Genomic DNA, 20018 nt, shown 5'->3' with positions numbered 1-20018 from the left:
AATCCTAATCTAGTCATATGGAACCATGAGGCCAATCCAAACTGAGGAATATACTACAAATACCTGGCCTGTCTTCTTCACAAATGCCAAGGTAAGGAAAAGCAATGACTCAAAGGCTGTGAAATTCTTCTGGATTGAGAGAGACATGTGTAATTATGTGTTACAAGTAAGTGTAATACACGATCCTGCACCAGGAAAAAGGGCATCGCTATAAAGGACATTACCGGGACAAGTGACGAAATTTAAATATGGACCATGGCTTATATCACAGTATTATTTCAGCATTCAACTTCCCGATTTGGATAACTGTACTTCTGGCTTTAAGTTCTGAGAGAGCATCCTCGTTCTTAAGGAAATACATACTAAAGATTTTGGGGGTAAAGGGGCACAATGTCTGCAACTTACTCTCAAATGCTTCAGAAAATACAATATATAAATACAGATAATCTAAGTCATAAAGCAAATAAGGTAAAATGTAAAGACTCAGTAAATTTGGGTAAAGGATATATGGGAGTTATTTGTGATAGCCTGTAACTTTTCTGTAAGACTGAAATTCTATTAAAATGTAAAGTTTGCCAAACAACTAAGAATTCAACAACAAGGGATGAGTCAGAATTATGGTACAGTTGCTCTGTGGAAGCCTCAAAATTACTTAAAGTTTGTGAAGATATATAACAATATAGAAGAAATGCTTATAAAATATACAGTGCCGAGTGATAAAAGCGGGATACAAAATACTTTGTGTAGATTATTACAACTAGGCAAAAACAAATACACAAGAAAAATTGGCAGAATAAAATCAAGGGTGGTAATGAGGATACTGGGGGGTAGGAAGAGATTGACTTCTTCCAAAAAAATCAACCAGTTGAAAAAGATACTTGCCAGCATTGCATCCCACCCCTCACCCCCGTATCCCCCACTCCCCAGCCTGTTGTACTGGAAAGCAGTGGTATTGACTGCATTCTCTTGCCTCAGGCTGGCCCTCCCCAAACCTTGAGCACCCACCAAAGAGAACTAACAGAGCGGTTGTGGAGCGCCCTCAAGAAAGGGGCATCTCGGGCTGGGGCTGGGGCCCGGGAGTGGCGAGGTTATACAGCAGGCAGTCCGCCAACCCTGCCCTGCAGAGCAGCTCCACGGTCTACTCTGAGCAGCCAGTTTAAGCAGCTGTGGACACAGCTGAGGGGAAGCCCAGCAACAGTGCAGTGGAGACTCGAGCCCCCCTGGCCAGGCCAGGACAGAGACCCCTTTGAATGTCCGTGGCCTGTGTGGACAACACTCGGACTCTTGTTGGCATGCTCCCTCCTGGAACAGACAGTAAAGCTTCTTGGAACCTCAAAAAAATTTAGGAACTCTTGGATCATCTTATCTATAGAGGCAGAATGCCTGGCTCTGTCATCAGTGGAGATAAAGTGTTAAGTCCTTATCACCCCTTTACACTTTTCACATGAATCCGTCTACTGAAGTTGTGGCAAAAAGAAGTTTAGAACACAAGACTGCAAAACAAACAAACAAACAAACAAAAAACAAACAAACAAACAAACAAAAAAAAAAACACAAGACTGCTATCAAAGTGCAAGATTCAGAAAGCCCTGGGCAGCTAAGGGAAACAGCGGGAATAAAAGACAGTCGGCCTCCTCTGTAGGAGAACCCATTTTGCCTCTCTTACTGTGAGAAAGGTCTTTACAACTCCTTCCCTAAAAAAGTAGGAATAAGAATTCAACAGATTAAGAGACCCTCAGAGCAGGTACCTGAGGTAGGTAGGAAAAAAAAAAAAAAAGAAAGAAAGAAATCCTAGCTCCATAGAGACCGCATCAGCAAAAGCTTATTAACTCCTATGGAGAGAAACTTACTCTATACCTGGGTAACTTCTTGGTTCAGAGCATTCCGGACCTGCTTCCCAACTGCTCCCCCGCCTAAAGCAAAAAGCACCACCATTCTGAGTCATGTAATCTGATTTTAAAATATTTTATTACATAATCTTTTCATGGCACCATCAGGAGTAACAGAAAACGTTATTCCCAGTTCCTAACCACATCCTGAAAAATATACATTTGTATTTATATATTTATATCAATACTCCACCCCTATCCCCTAACTCCACCACCTAGTGTGGGTCTTCTGCTTAAAGCAACAAACTATTCTCTCAGGTAAGAAAATATATATGGAAGCTAAATGAAGTAACGGTTAGAATGGGGACAGGTTGGTCGTGGGGACAGGGAGGAAAGGGTCAAGTCCAGGCTAGGCAGGATGCATCACTGGAGTCCAGCAGAGGTGGAGGACAGTGTATAAAAAGGCAGCGTCAGGCAGGTGGGTTCTGATGTCCTTGGTCCATTAGGAGATGGCCTTTGCCTCAGGAAGGAAGGCTTCCCAGTACTTTGCCAGCTGCAAAGAAGTGGGGACAGTAAGCAAGTGCCCCCACCTAGTGGTGGTGGCAGAGCCAGAGGCTGAGCCTGGGAGGGGAGCAAGCACAGTGCCACGGCACTCCCCCAGACGCCTGAGCCACCTAAAGGGAGGCTGGAGCTCAGGCCAAGCGGGGGAGATGGCTAGGCTGAGTGGACCCTGGGCCAAACTGGCCAGCAAGCCACACTGCCCTTACCTGTCTCTGGACTGAGAGGAAGCATCAAGTGCAAGGGAAATCACTAAAGACAGTTGTGGTTCTGCCCTGGAGGAAGTACTCCTGCGGGGGCCACAGCTTTGCCCAGCTCAGTTAGCTCCTTACAATGGGGCCCACTGTCCACCATACAGACTGGGGCCTCAGCCTTAAGAGGGTTAGGTGAGGGGTGCCTAGGTGGCTCAGTGGGTTAAAGCCTCTGCCTTTGGCCCAGGTCATGATGCCAGGGTCCTGGGATCGAGCCCCACATCGTGTTCTCTGCTCAGTGGGGAGCCTGCTTCCCCTCCTCTCTCTCTGCCTGCCTCTCTGCCTGCTTGTGATCTGTCATCAAATAAATAAATTAAATCTTTAAAAAAAAAAAAAAGAGGGTTAGGTGGTACCACGGGGTTATAGGGAGAGTTGGGGTTTGTCCTTAAAAACTTACTTCTTGTAGATTTGGGCAATCCTGCTTAGCAAAAGACCCTGTTAGATGTTCCACGTTTGAGCAATAGGGCCAGCCCATCCCATCCTGTGACCAAAGCCCACAGAAGGCAGCTGGCCTCTGGAGCAGGCAGAGGAGGACAGTCATGCATAACATACATACCTGCTGCTGTGAGGACAGGAGTGTCTCAAGGTACTTGATCACATGGTTTTTGAAGTCCTTGGATTTCTCTTTCTACAGGAGACAGGATTCTAGAGTGATCATCCAGACAGTTGCTCCTACCCCTCTTGATGGGATGGTGGTGTGTAATGCTGACCAAGGCCAAACACAGCCCCGGAAACTAGAGCCAGCAGCTGGAACAGCTATAATTTCCAGTCACACAGCTTCTGCTGAGGCCTTGCAAAGTTTTCTTCATGGTGGGTGGGGGGGGGGATGAAGGAAGATAGGAGCAAGGAAAGGGGACCAAAGGACACAGGACAATTGCAAGCTTTGTTTTGCGTCTAACTGCTCTGGTCTAACGACACAGGCCAGCTACTTTGCCTCAGAACACACATGTAAACACACACACACACAGGCCACGTCTGTTCACAAGTACCAAGTCACCAGCACTTCCATCTATCTCCCTACTCGACAGACATGAACAAAACCAACACTACCACTAAAATCAGGCACTGCACACATGTGAGAAGCAGGATGTTCTATCTCACCTCAAACCGTATCACTTCTTTTCGGACCACAGTTGAAATCCTTTCAAAGTCCCTTTCATACTGAGTCACACGAGACTCCCACTGGGAAGAAAGGGGAAAGGAAGGGTCACTTAATATTATGGTACCATTACTGAGTCTTTGCCCCTGGATAGCAATTCTACATATGAGACCTGAATTGGTCATTATGTCTTTCCGTCCCTCTGGGTAAGATTAGAAACCATACGGGATTCAGTGTGTAAAGCCATCTGGCTGGAAAAGAGGTACTGTGTGCGCCAGGCCAGGCCTGATCTCTAAGCAAGTTCCGATACTCCGTAGCCTCTGGCTCAAGCACCCACCAGCACAGCTGGGAGTTCCAGAGAACTGAATTTCATTCTCACCACCAGAGGGGCATATCTGAACCACCTTGGAGTTTTCTGAAGACCCACCCAAGACCCCTCCCTCGGAGATTCTGACTTGACCAGCAGGGGTGGAATGGCACAGGAGCAAGCCGGAACTCCTCCGAGGCTTCCCCAGCAGCCACCGCCTTTAGACTCAAACAGCTCCCTCGCCTGCTGTGGGGGTTCAAGCATCTGGGTGGGATGGGACCTGGGCTCATTTAGGAGTCAGTCGAATACCCGCACTGGTCTGCCTTGGGGGGCCTCACCTCTAGGATCTCATCCTTGGCCTGCTGCAGTTTGTCAGGCTTGTTGGCCCAAAGCAGCCGAGCCTCAGCCTCCCGTTTCTTCTGCAGCGTAGCTTGAGCGTCCTGCCAGCGCTGCCAGGTCTTCATGCGCTGGTCGAAGGCAGCCTGTGGAGCGGGGGGTTGGGGAAGAGCACAACCAGCCCTGCAGGAGCGCCACCGGCTCTGCCAGGGCTGGGGGGCGGGAGCGTGGGGGGTGTGGGCAGCTGTCTAGAGAAGGACGGAGCAAGGGCAGGTTCTGCAGCCACATGTTAGTGCCCAGCTGGAAGCCTAATATCAAAATGCACAAGATGGCTAAGACTCCTCTCTCAGCCTCCAGGAGGCCATGCTGCTTCATGCGACTCCCCAGGCTGGATGGCTGGGAGCACAGCAGGTGGCCTGATGCCAATGCCCAGTACTATGGCTTCTGAACTGCTTCCCTCAAATTAGTCCATTGGTCTCCACACCCTTCCTGAGCTCCTGCCATGTGCCAGGAACTAAGAAGGCAGTGGGTAATGAAACACATGGTTCTGCTTTTAATGGAGCTTATAATCTAACAGAAAAGGCTAACATTATATTAATAATTACCAATAAATGATTACATGTATGCAGAGTACAGAGAAAACAAGCAGGGGACCTATAACCAAATGACAGCCCGGAAGATACACCAGGCAAGGTCAATCTAAGGAAGCAGCCTTTATTTTTTTATTTTTTTTTTTTTTTAAAGATTTTATTCATTTATTTGACAGAGAGAGATCACAAGCAGGCAGAGAGGCAGGTAGAGAGAGAGGAGGAAGCAGGCTCCCCGCCGAGCAGAGAGCCCGACGCGGGGCTTGATCCCAGGACCCTGAGATCATGACCTGAGCCGAAGGCAGCGGCTTAACCCACTGAGCCACCCAGGCGCCCCAGGAAGCAGCCTTTAAATTAACACCAAATAGTATACACGGTTAGCTTAACAGATCTTTAAATAAATAATTGCAGCTACCATGGGACACACAGCTTCCATCTCATCTACATATTCAACTGTGGAAGGCTATCAAGGCTCACAAGAAGCTCCCCAAGGTCTACTTGCTGGTTTGCCCTCATTCCAGTCCCTTGATCGCATTTCCAGAGGAGAGCTGGTGGCCTAACCACGCCATCCACCACCCCCATTGGCTCAGTAAGACTTCAAGAGGTGGCCTGATGAGAGATCTGAACCCGGGGCCAGCCTTCCAGCCCTGTTCCATTTGCTCTCCTTTGCTGCAGAAGTCCCCTAGATGTTTTCTAGGTCTCCTTAGTGCAACCCTTTACCAAAGTTTGAACCCTAGGGAGGGAAACTGCCACCACATTCACCTTTTCCAGCGGTGTCACGTGTGCTCACTTGAAACTTCCTAGCAGCTCAATGTCAAAGGACAGGTAAAGGTAACTTTGTATCCACGAAAGACTCAAGCCAAACCTTCTGGGTTAAGAGTGGTGCAGCTCCAGGTTCAGGGAAAAGCAGAAAAGAAATATTTGCTCATCACCTCAATCCTACTGCCTACCCTCATGGGCAGGTGAAGGGTCTCTGAGAGAAGCCTAGCTCGCAGTTCTGCATGCAGGTGTGCTGCCCCAGCCCCTGCCCAGAGCTCTAGGCTGGGCCTCTCTCATCGCTGTCCACAGAGGCTCACCCAGCCTGGGGGCAGGGGGTGGGGGGGATGGTCACATCCCAGAGCTGTGCTCTCCTGAGACTCCGAACAATGCCCCCCTCTGAAGACTTCCCCAGAGAGGGCATGTCCCTGAGGTGGCGCTCCAGTTTTTGTAGTCGGACCAGTTCTACGAATTCCAAAGCAGGTTATTTTTCCAGCTTCTTATCAGTCTGGAGTTAGCAGCAAACCAGACAGCTGAGGGGGAGGACAATGAGCAACCTCACAGACCACATGAACAACTCTACCACGGAGGAAATGAGAGCCCTGGGAGCAGCTCGGTTCTTGACAACACAGGAGCTCCCCGGTGGGGGAATGCTGGAGATGGGGAGTGAAGGTGGCCCTGTTCCAACTCAGAGGTCCATCCTGGTCCCAAGCTGGTTCAGGGGCAGACCCAGGCCTTATAAGGCAGGTGCCAGGATCCCTCTTGGCTCTTTCCTCTATCACAGGGGACCATGCAAGAGCGAATACCACTGCCCAGTAAAGGTTCCTTGGCCACCCTAAAAGGTCTTGGGAAACCAGACTGCCCTGGTTACCAGGAGAAGAGGTGAGGTACTTGACCTGAGAGGCAGGCTGCAGTGTTGTTACCAGTGTGGGCAGCACAGCACACAAAGGACTCCAGTGACAAGCTCTCTCAGCCCCCTGGCCACACTCCTCCATGCAATGCCAAGCCGGTTCCGTGTAGTTACCTGACTGCCCACGTTAGAGGGACAAGTGGAAGCCAGCAAGAGCTCTTACCAGGGCAAAGCTGCTGCTTACTGTTAAGGAGGCAAAGACCAAAGACTGAGGAAGTCACTGCTCCACGAAGGCCAAGACAGCAGGTCTATAATAAGCCTCGTTTGAAGAAAGGAGCACTGTCCAGCTTCAACAATAAGGAGGGGCCTACTTGGAAATTCAAGAGTAGTCTCTTCTCCAAATATTTTAGTATTTTAAAAACTGGCTGTAGGCCTCAAAATGACTCTGTGATAACTAGCTAACAGTTAAATGGATTTTTTGGTTCAAAAGATACCTTCTCTCCTGAGAGAATAAAGCTACACCTATTTTCAGCTATAATGGATGGAAATGTCTTGGGAAGGGGAAAAGCAAAAGAAAGACAAATTAAATCAATGGGAGCAGGGAGAAAGAGGAAAGGAAAAAGAAGCTTACGCGGACAATGGCCAGGAGACGAATGTAGTCACTCAGGAGCTCAGCAAGGAGGAAGAAGTCATTGTTGGCCTGTTCCTGGTGGAGCTGCTCAATTTTTTCTTCCACCTCAGCCAGCTGGGAGAGGGCCCGTGACAATGCTGTGTTGTCCTCAGAGCTCCCAAGCATGGCTAGACTCTTTGCAAACTGGGCTGTGTTCAGCGCTAGCTCTGGAAGAAGACAGCAGAGGCCTCTGATCTCACAAGGAAAAGGGAGAAGTCAGCTGGCACTGCATGGCATGTCTTAGCAAAGCTGCCTCTGCATATCTAACAATGGGGGGCTCTGTGACCCAGTCACTTATACCCCGGCCACTCGGACTTAATAGAGCAGAGTTCAGTGTGGTCACACGAGCAGGGAGAGGCACCTGCTGGCCTAAGGATCACTAGGTTGAGGCCCACCTGGAAGAAGCAGCTCCAATATTCCTGGAGAAGTAGGGGCAGTTAATACAAATAGGCCAAAGGAATGATTCTAATTTTCACGTTAAAGCTCACTGTTAGCAGTCTGTTTGCAAGACAGAGAGTGAATGTATGTGCACACTCCAAGTCTTGTATGTTCTAGAGCAGGACAAACATTTTCTGTGAAGGGCCTGAGGACTGAAGCTTCGTGGACCACATACAGTCTCACTTACTCTATTTTTTCACTCTTCTCTTTAAAAATGTAAAAACCATTCCCACCTTGGAGCAAAGGCTGAGAGCCAGAAGTGGCCCATGGGTTAGGCCCTACTTTGCCAACCCTTACATTGTCTTCATTCTAACAGTTTTCTGCCTGTTTTGATTTCTGATTTTTATCATGTTTAAGGCAGGGAAGGAATGCATTCAAACGTGGCAAATTTTAGTAGCTCTTAGGCAAAAGTTAGGAGACATACATGGTTTCCATGAATTTACATACTGCCCATCTGATCATGTAGCTGAAGTGTGTGACATCACTTTGGATAAAAGCCACCAATTCAAATCATACCATCTGAAGGCCATGAGTGTGGGCTGGCTTCCCTGTATCCTTCCCAGGTAGAAAGTACAATGATCACAGTGGCTGAGGTGGGAGGTGCAGGGCATACCTTTTTGATGAGCACATCAAGGACTAGGTGGGCTGAGAATTTCCACTTGAATGGCTGATAGACTTGGGGACAGGATGTCTTCCCATCTCCAGCTCACTAGCAAACATCAATTTCCCCCAGCTCCAAGAACATTTCCGAGGTTGTTACCTTTCCTATGGTTGACTAGAGTTTCTACAACAGCATGCAGTTTCCGTAAGCGCTGCTCTTCACACTCTACTTCCTGGAGCTTCTCCTCAAACCACTGAAACACAAAAGCCCAGATCTTTAATGGAGGGGACTCATATAGGCATCCAGCATGGCATTTCCTTAGCAGCTGTTTTTAAAAAAGGGACTGAATTCTCTTAAAAAGAAAGTCTCTGAGAAATTCAGGACTCTTCAGGGCTTCTGACCCATAAGACTGAGGGAGCAGGGGAAGCTGAGAGACACAGGGCTACTCACAATGTCTGATTCATTCATCTTGATGGTCATTTTACTGACGGCATCTGTGGCTTTGTTGAACATCTTGAGGAGACCAGCGCCACTCAATGTCTGGGTACCCACGGCGCGTGGCAGCTACAAGACCAAGAAGGCGGGATGGCATGTTATCTGCTGCCCCTATTTTAGGTTCAGAAGAATTAGTATCCATCAGATGGTATGCCCAAAACTTGCTAAACAAATTATTTGAACTGTAGATTGCTGTTTTCAAAAGCAGTTAGACACATCTGTAACTAGTACATACAGAAAGAAAAAAAAAAAAAATCAAAGGACTATGTTAAGCAGAATTAGCAAAATTTTCAGCTTTTGATATAGTGTGCAGAAAGAAATGAGAGTAGGATGGTTACGTGGCCAGATGACCTCGTGTTGAGACTGTCATCCCAGGCATGAACTGCTTAAATTTCAAACACACTTTTTAACACTTTTGTTAAAAGATCCTTTGGGTTAGCATACTCTGCACACAGCTGGATATAAGGTCTTGAGAAGCTTTGAAGCTGTCCTATGATTCCATTTGGATTTTCCTCGGTGAACAAAGGTCTAAGGACAGGAGCATTATTTGTTCAGATTGAGGTTACTTTTAGGGATGATCTTGTTAAGCCAAGCATGCCAAACATTTAGAAACAACTTGGTTGGTTCAGTCCTACCACTACTTTCCCAAGGTATGGAACGGATGCTAAAGAATCTACAGTAATTATAGTACACCATGCTGAAAAATTAGATTATAGGGCAGTAGTTTTCAACTTGGGGCCATTCTGTCCCCTAGGGGATATCTGGCCATGGCTGGACATAATTCTAGCTGTTCAGACTGGGGAGGGGTAATACTGGCATCTACTGGATAGAAGCCAGGGACGCTGCTAACCCTACAATGCACAGGGCAGCTCTCTAGAGCAAAGAATGATCCAGCCCTAAGTGTCAAAAGTGCTGTTGCAGACAAACCCTGTTTCAGGGATATGAAGTGGGGATGAGGGACTAAAAAACAAAAATGGATATAGGAATCCCAGAGGAATGAAAAGACGACGACTTCTTCTTCTTCTTCTTTTTTTTTTTTTAAGATTTTACTTATTTATTTCACAGACAGAGAGATCACAAGTAGGCAGAACATCAGGCAGAGGGAGAAAGGGGAAAGCAGGCTCCCCACTGAGCAGAGAGCCTGATGTGAGGCTTGATCCCAGGACCCTGAGATCATAACCTGAGCCGAAGGCAGAGGCCCAACCCACTGAGCCACCCAGGCACCCGAAAAGATTTCTGCATTCAGTAAAGAAACTGTAATTAAAAAGTTTCATTTTTGGGGGAAAAAACCCCATATACTTACTACCATTTTCTTCATGACAGTAATGCATACTATATGCAAATAAAAATTTAAAATAATAAATAAAACCTTTAAAAGTAGTAACAAAATGAAAAAACAAATACAAAATGATAGTCCTACCCTGTCATTTCCTTCCTTCCAGTTTTTTTCATATGAGATACAACACTATTTTAATCCAGTGTTTCTAGAGATCCTTAATGACTAACATGTTCCTATAGCTCTATATACATGCTGTTTCAAGTTTCACTTTCCATAAATTTTTATTTTTATTTTTTTAAAGTAAGCTCTAAACCCAACATGGGGCTTGAACTCATGATCCTGAGATCAAGAGTTACATGCTCTACCAACTAAGCCAGCCAGGCACCCCATGTAATTCTTTTAATGTATATTTCCAATGAATATATATAAACACTTCTGTATATTTTCTGTTCAGAATTATTCTGTTAAGAATAAAGTATTTGTTGCATTGTATATTTCACTTACTTCTTTAACTGTTAGTAATTGGACCATCTCCAATTTTTCACAATCATGAATAGCCTATGCATAGCCTGTACAAAAGACTGTCTACTTGAATCAACACTTTTGCTACATGGCAGTTCTGTGGTGTGTGGTAACCCGTTTTGAACCAATGCCCCTCAGCTCCTGCTATAAAACAAGCATTCAATCTGAGCCAAGTAGTAACTTATGAAAGACATGAAAAGGACTTGCCAAACAGATCGTTGTGTTGTTCCAGTAAGATAAAACTAGGTTGCAGTCTGACCTCTAAAACCAGTTGCTTTTGAATACAGGTAGAACTTCTTTTATTTCAAAGGCTGAAAAATACCTGTCATTCTTGAGGGGCTTACAAATTAGGATATAGTCTTGTACTAAACTAAATGCACGTAAAGTGTTCAAGTGTTTGTTGAGTGAACTGGTTTCATTTCACTAGAGGCAGAGAGAAATTATGAAATTCAGTTTGTATAATACTAACCTCTTCTTTTTCCAAGAACTCCCTGACATCAGGGTCCTGTAACATGGTAGGATGATTCACAATCCTCTGAAGGTACCTACAAGGTATAAGCAGTTATCTGGCTAGTCAACCTGGCCTCACAAAGTTTTGGGTGTCATACAGTGTAGGCAAGGGTACATCTTTCATTACTTTAACATGTCCTCAGATAAGGCACTTAAGTGTGTCTCTGCTTATAAGCACATTTAAATTCACGTTCCTCACTTTTCTAAAAAGGGAAGAAAAATAACTGCTCAGAAAGAGACCTCGGAGCCGTTCATATGTGATTGTCCAAGGGGATATCCTTGTCTGCTCACTTGGGATGAGGAAAGAAAAGAAGATGGTCTGTTCCTAAGGTGGGAAGGTCAGGGACTTAGAAAAGATTAAAGAGCTTGCAGAGGTGTGCATCTTTAATTCAGTCAAGTCTCATCTCTACTAACTTCAGTGAATGTTTCATGGTTAGGTCTCAGTTTCAGCCTCTCACCTGTTCTTATGTCATTTAGGAAAATGGTCGTATGGCACTTACCTTTCTAGAGCGGCCCTCCGTTTTTCAAGAAATTCTGCAGAAGAAGAATCTTCCTTCCCAACTTTTACTTTTGTCATGCCTGAAATGGAATTTGAAAAGTAGAAATAAATGTAAATAAATCATCATGAATTAAAAAAATAGTAATAACCTGTAAAAAAGTCCACAAGAGGAAAGGCAATGAGAACAGCATTACAAAAAACAACCAAAGGCCACTTCTACGCTTCTAGGTCATGAGAATGCATGAACAAAAGGTTCTTTACATGAGAGTCATATTCTGAACTAGTCTCAAAGTGCTGAAGGTTAGTAACTCTGGGACTTGCAGAACATTATACGTTTTCTAAAAGGGGCCACGGGACTCTGAGTATAGATTAACAAATATCAAATGATGGCAGTGAAAAGGTTCCTCAGTCCCCCTTCCCTGCTGCCGGTCCCCCTTCAACTTAGTACATTTCAGTCTGAAGGAAATAGAAATCATTTAAGACTCCTGATACCAATACAAACATGAACACAACACAACACACGTAAACACACAGAGCTATGAAAGCTCAGAGCAGAGCCTCCTACTGCACCTGAGGAAAGAGTATATGTCAAAACATGCTATCCCTCTAGACCTCGTGTAAGTTATAGGAAAACATTGGAAATATCTCTTTCCTACCTATAAGATTCCATACTGTTAATAGTCTCATGTACTAATCAGAAAGTATATTACAGAAAGAATGCAAAGGAAAAGATTCCAAGCAGAATAAGGACCACACAGCTTACCTATTAGGCTTTTCTCGGGTGGAGGAGGGACAATAAAGCCATTCTGAGAATGTTTCTCTGAAAGCTTCTCATAAAGACCCAGGAAGTCACTAAATCTTCTTTTCACTGCAAACTGTTTACTCCTGAACATTGGTAGGCTTGTCTTGGGGACAGAAAAAACACAAGGCGATTTCATTTCAAACAGAAGATGATTAAGTACCTTTAAAGTCATCTGGCTGATGTGAAAGGAACCTATTTCCCAGATCCCTATCCTTTAGCCACCTGGCAAATAACTCTCTCCAAGGCTGAGATTCTTAAACTTCTTGAACTTCAGTACCCCCTGGCTGTCTGGGAGTCTACAGAGCCCTGCTCAGAATGATGATTTTAAATGCATAACATAAAATGTACAGGAATATAAAGGCAACTAATTGAATTCAAATCCAGTTCTACTTCCAGGCTAAGAAACCTTGCTCTAAAAGGAAAAAGATTTTGAAGTCTAGTTTAAAGTGGAAATCTATGGTCACCTATAACCCATTCATCTTACACTGCTTTATTAAGGGTATTGGCTGCTGGAATTAAAGCAGCAAAACTAAAGACAGATTAAAGGGGGCGTACCAGGTGAAATGTCCACACTGTAGATACTTTAACTTCTAAAGTGTCACTGAATCTAGAACTCACAGGTGGCCTGCCAACAAGTAGTAGTGAGACAATATAAAGGAGACTTCTAGTAAAAAAGACTAGGCCTACATCCTAATGACAGATCATTTAATACTCACCAGGTAGGCAAAATTAAAGGAGGTTGTCCTTGCCGATTGTTGGCAAAGTAGTATATCAAGGAGAACTTTTACACATGCCAATGGGAGTATAAACTGGTACAAAGACTTCTAAAAAGTTTGTATTCCAAAAACAAAAATGAAAGATTGTATTCCCTTTTCTCAACATTTGCTCTATGACCCAGGGGAACTACTCCTGGTTATAGACCCTAGAGAAACCCTTCCAGGTGTTTACTAGCAGACATGTGCAAGAAAGGTCATGGTTTGTAATTACAAAAACTGGAAACATGCCGAATATTCACAACAGGAAAATGGGTAAATATATTATGCTATAATCACACAACAGACTAACTACAGCTACACAAAACATGGATGGGTCTAAGAAACAATGCTAGTAAAGAAAGCACTATTTTCAGCATGATGCCGTTTTTATGAAATTTAAGAACAAAGCAAAACAGTATATTGTTCAGAGATACGTATGTGAAGACTCTTTATAAAGGAAATGAGAAACTCAGGAGAGTGGTTGCCCTGAAGGTGTGAGGCAGGAGATAGGACAGGGAGAAACACGCAGGTGGATTCAATGGTACTCATCTTAAGACTGGTGGTAGGTTCGGGGCTTCATTTTTTATGCTTCATAACCTGCATACAACGTCGTATAAGTTTTGTATGCATTAATGTTATATAAAAAAGGAAGACCAGACCCAAGGGGTAAAAGGGTAGGGAAAGTATTAAAAGAAGCTCCACACAGGAAACCTCCAAAGAACTGATGATTTTTAAATAGGTGATATAGTTTGGGGCAATCCACCAAACTAATTCTAAGCCACAAAGGTCCTAAGAGGGATGGGAATATATCAGATATACCACATGTCTTAATAAAACTTACAAAGTTTCATACTGAAGTGTTAGCTCTCTGGAAGAAAAGTGGAAAGGCTCAGATGAGATTACCAAAGGGATGCAGGCTTGCTCCATCTTGAGTAAACTTGAAGGAGGATGTTGGCAAAGAAACTAAAGAAATACCCAGAAATAATCTGAATGATGACCTTCTTGGTATAAACACCCAAATCTATTAAGCTGGTTACCAGTAGGGTCACTTGGACTCACCTGTGTTGTAACTTTGTAGGCTACATAGGCATTCATACCATCCCCTGTGAGAAAACAAGAAAGCACAAGAGGATTATTCTGTGCATCAAAGCAGGGCTGATCTTGCTCACGTTTAACCAGGAATCATAAGCCACAGGAGCCCTGTATAAGAAGGGATACTTGTTTCATCCCCAAGCTTTATATACTATCCTACAATCTTCTACTTTGCCTTAGGGTCTCTGTGTCACATATCATGGCCCCACAGATACTGGCAGGGCCCCAGGTTGAGACAGACAAGAGAGTCAGCCCCCTGTTCCAAGGCCAGGCTCCATTTATACCCTCCACAAAGCAGCACTGGATACTGACAATCCATTGGTTGTTACCATGCCAATATTTGGGCTGGTTATACACATCTGTCTAAAACCAAACAATTCTCTTGCTGTATAAAGCAGCAGGAGGAGAAGGAAGCAACTGATGTAAAAGGAAACAAGCAGTTCTACCCTAAGCTAGCTCTGGGCTCGGTTTGCTCTTTCAGAAATACTGTCACGGACCCCTCCATTGGTCCTGGGGACACTGACCTCTCTCATCTAGCATGTTCACCCAGAGCAAAGGGCCTGGCAGGAAGACGCTCCGGCTGCCTGATGTCACACAAATCTCTTTCCTGGAGGAATTATTTTTCTGAAAAAGCCTTTGACTGTTAAATAATTTGGGATTCAGGCAATTGTTTTTCTCTTTGGTAGTGTCCTGACCTAGACCACTTAGGGACATAAAGGCGCCATTGACTCCCTGAGTAGTGAAAAGACATACACTGGACTCAGACAAAGCTCCAGTGCTAGAATCTGGTGTTTTGGGTTGGTTTTGTTCCCTTCCTCCTAACCCCTCAATTATTTCCCCACACCAAACAGGAAAACCTAGGTCAACAATTACTAGCTGCTTAAGCTTCTGAACTGGTCCTGGGAGAGGGCCCAGGGGAAGAAGGTACAGTACCAGATCAGCAGGGTCCCATACTGCGACTTGGTTTCAATGACATGGCTAGGAATGCCTGCTTTTATAAAGTACACAGACGAGCTGGAGATTATACAGGAACAGAGGGCTTGTCTTCTCTACCTCTCTAATCCTACCAAAAGGGTGTGTATGAAACAGAAATCATAAGCTAAACCTTAGAAATCACTGCGTATCAATTACCACTGTTAGTTCTCTTCTAAATCACTTACGCTACATTGTGTAACACTACTAAGAATGTTTACTATAAAAGGAAAAAAAAATCTAAATTTACTTTATGAAAGAAGTATTTAGAATTTCACTCACAGGTCATAGTCAAATTTCCAAAAGGTCAATCCCATAATTTAGTGCCTAGAATAAAGGGAAGCCTAAGTGCAAACATCCATAAAACGTTAAGAGCAAAGCAGGATCTTCAGTTTGCCAGTGTATCTGCTGCTTTTACTGAGACAATGAGAAAAAACATACCTGCATGTACATACAGAGTTCATAAAATATGGAAATGAGCGAGTAATATAGCAGTTTTAAATTTAACGTTAATTTCCTAAATAATTTCAGAAAGTTGGAGATGGCCTATACAATTACCAAGGATCTAAAAAGCACATCCTGGTATGAGTGGGATTCTAATTAATTAATTAGATTCTAATTAATTTTTAAAAAAGATTACTTGGGCGCCTGAGTGGCTCAGTGGGTTAAGCTGCTGCCTTCGGCTCAGGTCATGATCTCAGGGTCCTGGGATCGAGTCCCGCATCGGGCTCTCTGCTCAGCAGGGAGCCTGCTTCCCTCCCTCTCTCTCTGCCTGCCTCTCTGTCTACTTGTGATCTCTCTCTGTCAAATAAATAAATAAAAAATTTAAAAAAAAAAAAAAAAGATTACTTGATTTTCAGCAGAGAAAGTGCATGCACGCGCATGAGTAGAAGGGGCAGAGGGAGAGAGAATCTAAAGCAGACTCCATGCCAATGTGAGGCTGGGGTTCGATCTCATGACCCTGAGATCAACCACCTGAGCAGATACCAAGAGTTGGCCGCTTAACCAACTGCACCGCCCAGGCACTTCAATTAATTAATCAATGTTTTTAAGGTTTTAAGTAATCTCTACACACAATGTGGGGCTCTAACTCACGACCCCAAGATCAAGAGTTGCATGCTCCACTGACTGAGTCAGCCAGGCGCCCTGGATTCTTATCTAGATTGTGTGTAGGAATGAGAAGCACATGTTGAAAATAAACAGCCCACACAAACAGAAGGTATTGTTCTAAAGATCAGGTGGGGTTTTTTGTTTTTTTTTTTTCCAAAGTAATCTCTATACCCAGTGTGGGGTTCAAACTCATGACCCGGAGATCAAGAGCTGCATGCACCACTGACTAAACCAGCCAGGGACCCCAAGATCAGGTCTTTTTTTTTTTTTTTTAATAAAGATTTTAATTATTTCTTTTGTCAGAGAGCAAGTGAATGCACAAGCAGAAGAAGTGGCAGGCAGAGGGAAAAGCCCGACGTATGACTTGATCCCAGGACCCTAGGATCATGACCCGAGCTGAAGGCAGAGCTTAACTGACTGAGCCACCCTGCTGTCCCCCACAGATCACGTCTTGAATATGAATATGCTTTAAGTAGCTGGTTTCTTGGCATCAACATGACTAAGAATCTAGACTATGGTGCCAGGGAATGAAAGCTAATCACCTGAGTGATTTGTACTTAAGTAAATCTGATCCATGGAAAATTTAAATTACTATTAAGGGTTGAATTCTGTCCCCTTAAAAATATAAGTTTAAAGTCCTAAGGCCCCAGTTATCTCAGAATGTGATAAACCTTATTTGGAAACAGGGTCTTTATAGAAGTAAAGTGAAAATGAGGTCAGAGGGGATAGGCCCTAATTCAATGTGACTGGTGTCCCTCTAAAGAGAAATGTGGACAGAGATAGACAAATATAGAGGTAAGACTATGTGAAGACACCAGGGAGAATGCCATGTGACAATGAAGGCCGAGATCAGAATGATACATCTATAGGCCAAGGAATGCCTGAGGCTCCCAGAAGCTAGAGGAGAGGCATGGAACAATCTTCCCTAGTGCCTTCAGAGGGAGGATGGCCTTGCTGACACCATGATTTCAGACTTCTGGCCTTCAGAATTCTGAGTATATTCCTGTTGTTTTAACTCACCCTGTTTGTAGTACTTTATTACAGTAGCCCTAGGAAACTAATATACTTCCTCCCTCTCCTGGTTTATTAAGCATCATGATCTTTATTTAATTTTTTTAAACATCATTTTTATTAAAACTTTTATTAAAATATTAAAACGATCAGTATTATTTACTTATAATTTTTCTTATTCTACCAAGGATAAAGCAGGTAATAACTAGCTTAAAAATCAATGTGCTTACAGAATATTTAAAATATTACAGAGGCAAAAAATAATCCTGCACATGCGATCCAAAGTACTGGTCCAGGCTCTACCATGGGCCATACTGTGACCTGACAGGAAAGCTGCATTTCACCTACTGGTTCCCAGTTTCCTCTACTATTGGATGAGGAAACCGTGAAAGATGCTCATAAATATCCTACAAGTCCAACAGTCTAGGGAAAGTCAAAGTCAACAGTTCAATGACAAACCTTTTGGCATAAAATCTAATTATACTTTATAAATTCCTCTTCCTAGTTTAGAACAGAAAAAGGGTTGATTTTATTTTCCTCTTAACATTATAAACACCATCCCTGTTTAGGAGGAAAAGCTCTGTAAAGCCTCGTTTTTCAGGGACTATATACAGAACATGGAAAGTTGAGGCCTGTTGCTCTCTGCGAATAGCTTTTACAAGCTTGGAACATGGGAAGGCTATCCAGAAAATCCAAGTTCTGCCCAGAGTTAAGCATTGTGCTTTCTGAAAATCTAACTTCCCCCAAATATGACCAAAATTCAGCTTGGGTCCTTTTGTTTTTATCTATCAAAGAGAGATGCAGACTTACATACTTCTTTAGGCTATCAAGGGATAAATGATACATAACAAGAATTCCACACTTATGGGGGGAAACCAAATTCAGTACTCTCAAATTTTAGAACATGTGTTTTAGGATGTGTAAATGGAATTTATGATTTCAAAAAGAGTAAAACCATCTCATCAACTCTTTGGGAAAAAGCAATGTTTGGGTTTTTAAAAAAGGGATTCTGGGGTACCTGGCTGGCTTAGCCAGTGGAACATGTAACTCTTGATCTCAGAGTTGCAGGTTCAAGCCCTACACTGGGTATAGAGATTACTTAAAAATAAAATCTTTGGGGCCTCTGGGTGGCTCGGTAGGTTAAGAGATGGACTTTTGACTTTAGCTCAGGTCATGCTCTAAGGATGGTGAGACCCGTGTTGGGCTCTGCATTGGGCGTGCTGTCTGCTTAAGATACGCCCTCCTTCTCTAGCTCTGCCCCCCCCTCCAAGTTTCCCCTGCTCATGTTTGTTCTAAAGAAAAGAAAATAAAAAATAAAAATAAAATACAATCTTTTAAAAAGAATTCTAATAGTATTTAATGTCTCTGATTTTCCTCCTCTCCAAAGCCAAGAAAAGCCTAATAAAATAGCAAGGAGTATAATCTTGCAGGAAAGATAATGATGAAGCACTTCATGTCGGCTAATTCAGCTCTAGAGACAACTGTGTAGAAATTAGCTAGCTATGCTTTCCTTGGCCACATCCTAACATCAGAAGGAATCCCAAGTACACTCACCTATCTTTTCAGGATCAGTTATACCAACTGTCAAATCAAATTGGTCTTCCTGTTCTTCTTCCTCTAGCTTTTAAAGAGAAGATAAACCATGAGAGTTAATACATGAAAAAGGCTATTAATTTTATCCTGCATTTATTTTGTATCAATATAACATCAAGCTATATTCTTCTATACAACAGTGTTCAACTCTGTCCCTTCCCAATAATCCCAATGTATCAACTTCCACAACTTTAAGCCTGTTCAAAGGTCTTTGTTACATCTATTTGCTTATAACATTATTTTGATCATAATGCATAATTACTAGGAATTTGCAAGACTTGCCTCTGTTGGGCTAAGGAAGGAATGAGGAAAAACTACACTCTTGAATCTGGGAGCTTCAGACACTAAGTATCATTAGTGTTCATTGAAAGCCTCTGTGCTATCCTTTGGGCTATCCTCTGCCCAAGAAAGAGGTATTGGATTGTGGCTGTCCATTAACCATAAAGGTCTTCAAAAGTCACAAATATTTTCTCAAGGTTCATACTCAACTGAACCTTACACTGGCAGCATAGTCCTAAAAATCCAAAAGAAACAAGACCAAAGGCACAAATTCTCACCTCTTCATAGCTTGGCTGGGATTTAGAAGAATTTATAGCTTCCTGTGGAGGAAGAGAAACGAGCGTTTTGGCTGGCACCTTCTTCTCATTATTTTGTGTGCTGTCCAGGGAGAGCTCTACTGTGGCATCTAAAAAGAAGTAGATATTCTACAATGAAGATCAATAATTGGTCTTTGGTGGCTAAATTTCAGTTCTATAGTTAAGAGACAAAAACAAGAGCAACAACTCTTTTTTTATTTTTTATTTTTTTAAAATCTTTTCATGCCCACGGTGGCTGGGCTGGTGGGGTTAGGGATAGGGAATATTCCAAATCTTATGTAAACTATTTATTCCTATTACAATTGTTTGGAAAAGAAGAGTAAGTTTCAGCTAGAGGCAGCAGGCACACAGATAGCAAAAAATGACATCAAAGGAAGTCAGGAAAACTGGTAAGCTAGAAAAAACAGCCCCAACATACAAACATAGTAACACTTGGGGAAAGGCACTATTAGCCACACCTGAGGATGGCAATGTAGTTTTAGCAGTTTAGTAATTGTTTA

The 20018-nt window shown here is 43.4% G+C and overlaps 1 protein-coding gene across 4 annotated transcripts in view; it reads right to left on the bottom strand.

Annotated features, from left to right (window-relative positions):
• Positions 1-1874: 1874 nt before the first annotated feature.
• The window catches only part of LOC111153150 (sorting nexin 1), a 33491-nt gene continuing 15347 nt past the window's right edge, over positions 1875-20018 (bottom strand). For 2 of the 4 annotated variants that reach the window (XM_022511956.1, XM_022511954.1), the window contains exons 3-15: positions 19480-19607; positions 18884-18950; positions 14204-14247; positions 12351-12492; positions 11589-11667; positions 11048-11123; positions 8733-8846; positions 8442-8535; positions 7205-7410; positions 4383-4526; positions 3740-3820; positions 3195-3266; positions 1949-2382 (exon numbers count right to left, since the gene is read on the bottom strand). In XM_022511956.1, the coding sequence (XP_022367664.1) occupies positions 2332-2382; positions 3195-3266; positions 3740-3820; positions 4383-4526; positions 7205-7410; positions 8442-8535; positions 8733-8846; positions 11048-11123; positions 11589-11667; positions 12351-12492; positions 14204-14247; positions 18884-18950; positions 19480-19607 (1298 nt within the window). In that variant the 3' untranslated portion in view covers positions 1949-2331. Of the gene's footprint in view, positions 1914-1948; positions 2383-3194; positions 3267-3739; positions 3821-4382; positions 4527-7204; positions 7411-8441; positions 8536-8732; positions 8847-11047; positions 11124-11588; positions 11668-12350; positions 12493-14203; positions 14248-18883; positions 18951-19479; positions 19608-20018 lie in introns of those variants that run through there. The other 2 variants (XM_022511955.1, XM_022511957.1) reach the window with 2 other exon arrangements.

This window comes from Enhydra lutris, unplaced genomic scaffold (assembly GCF_002288905.1).
Source record: "Enhydra lutris kenyoni isolate GAN:26980312 unplaced genomic scaffold, ASM228890v2 scaffoldscaffold31, whole genome shotgun sequence".
Taxonomy (NCBI): Eukaryota; Metazoa; Chordata; class Mammalia; order Carnivora; family Mustelidae; genus Enhydra; species Enhydra lutris.
Note: the sequence above shows the minus strand (reverse complement) of the source record. Positions and strands in the feature narration are given on the sequence as shown.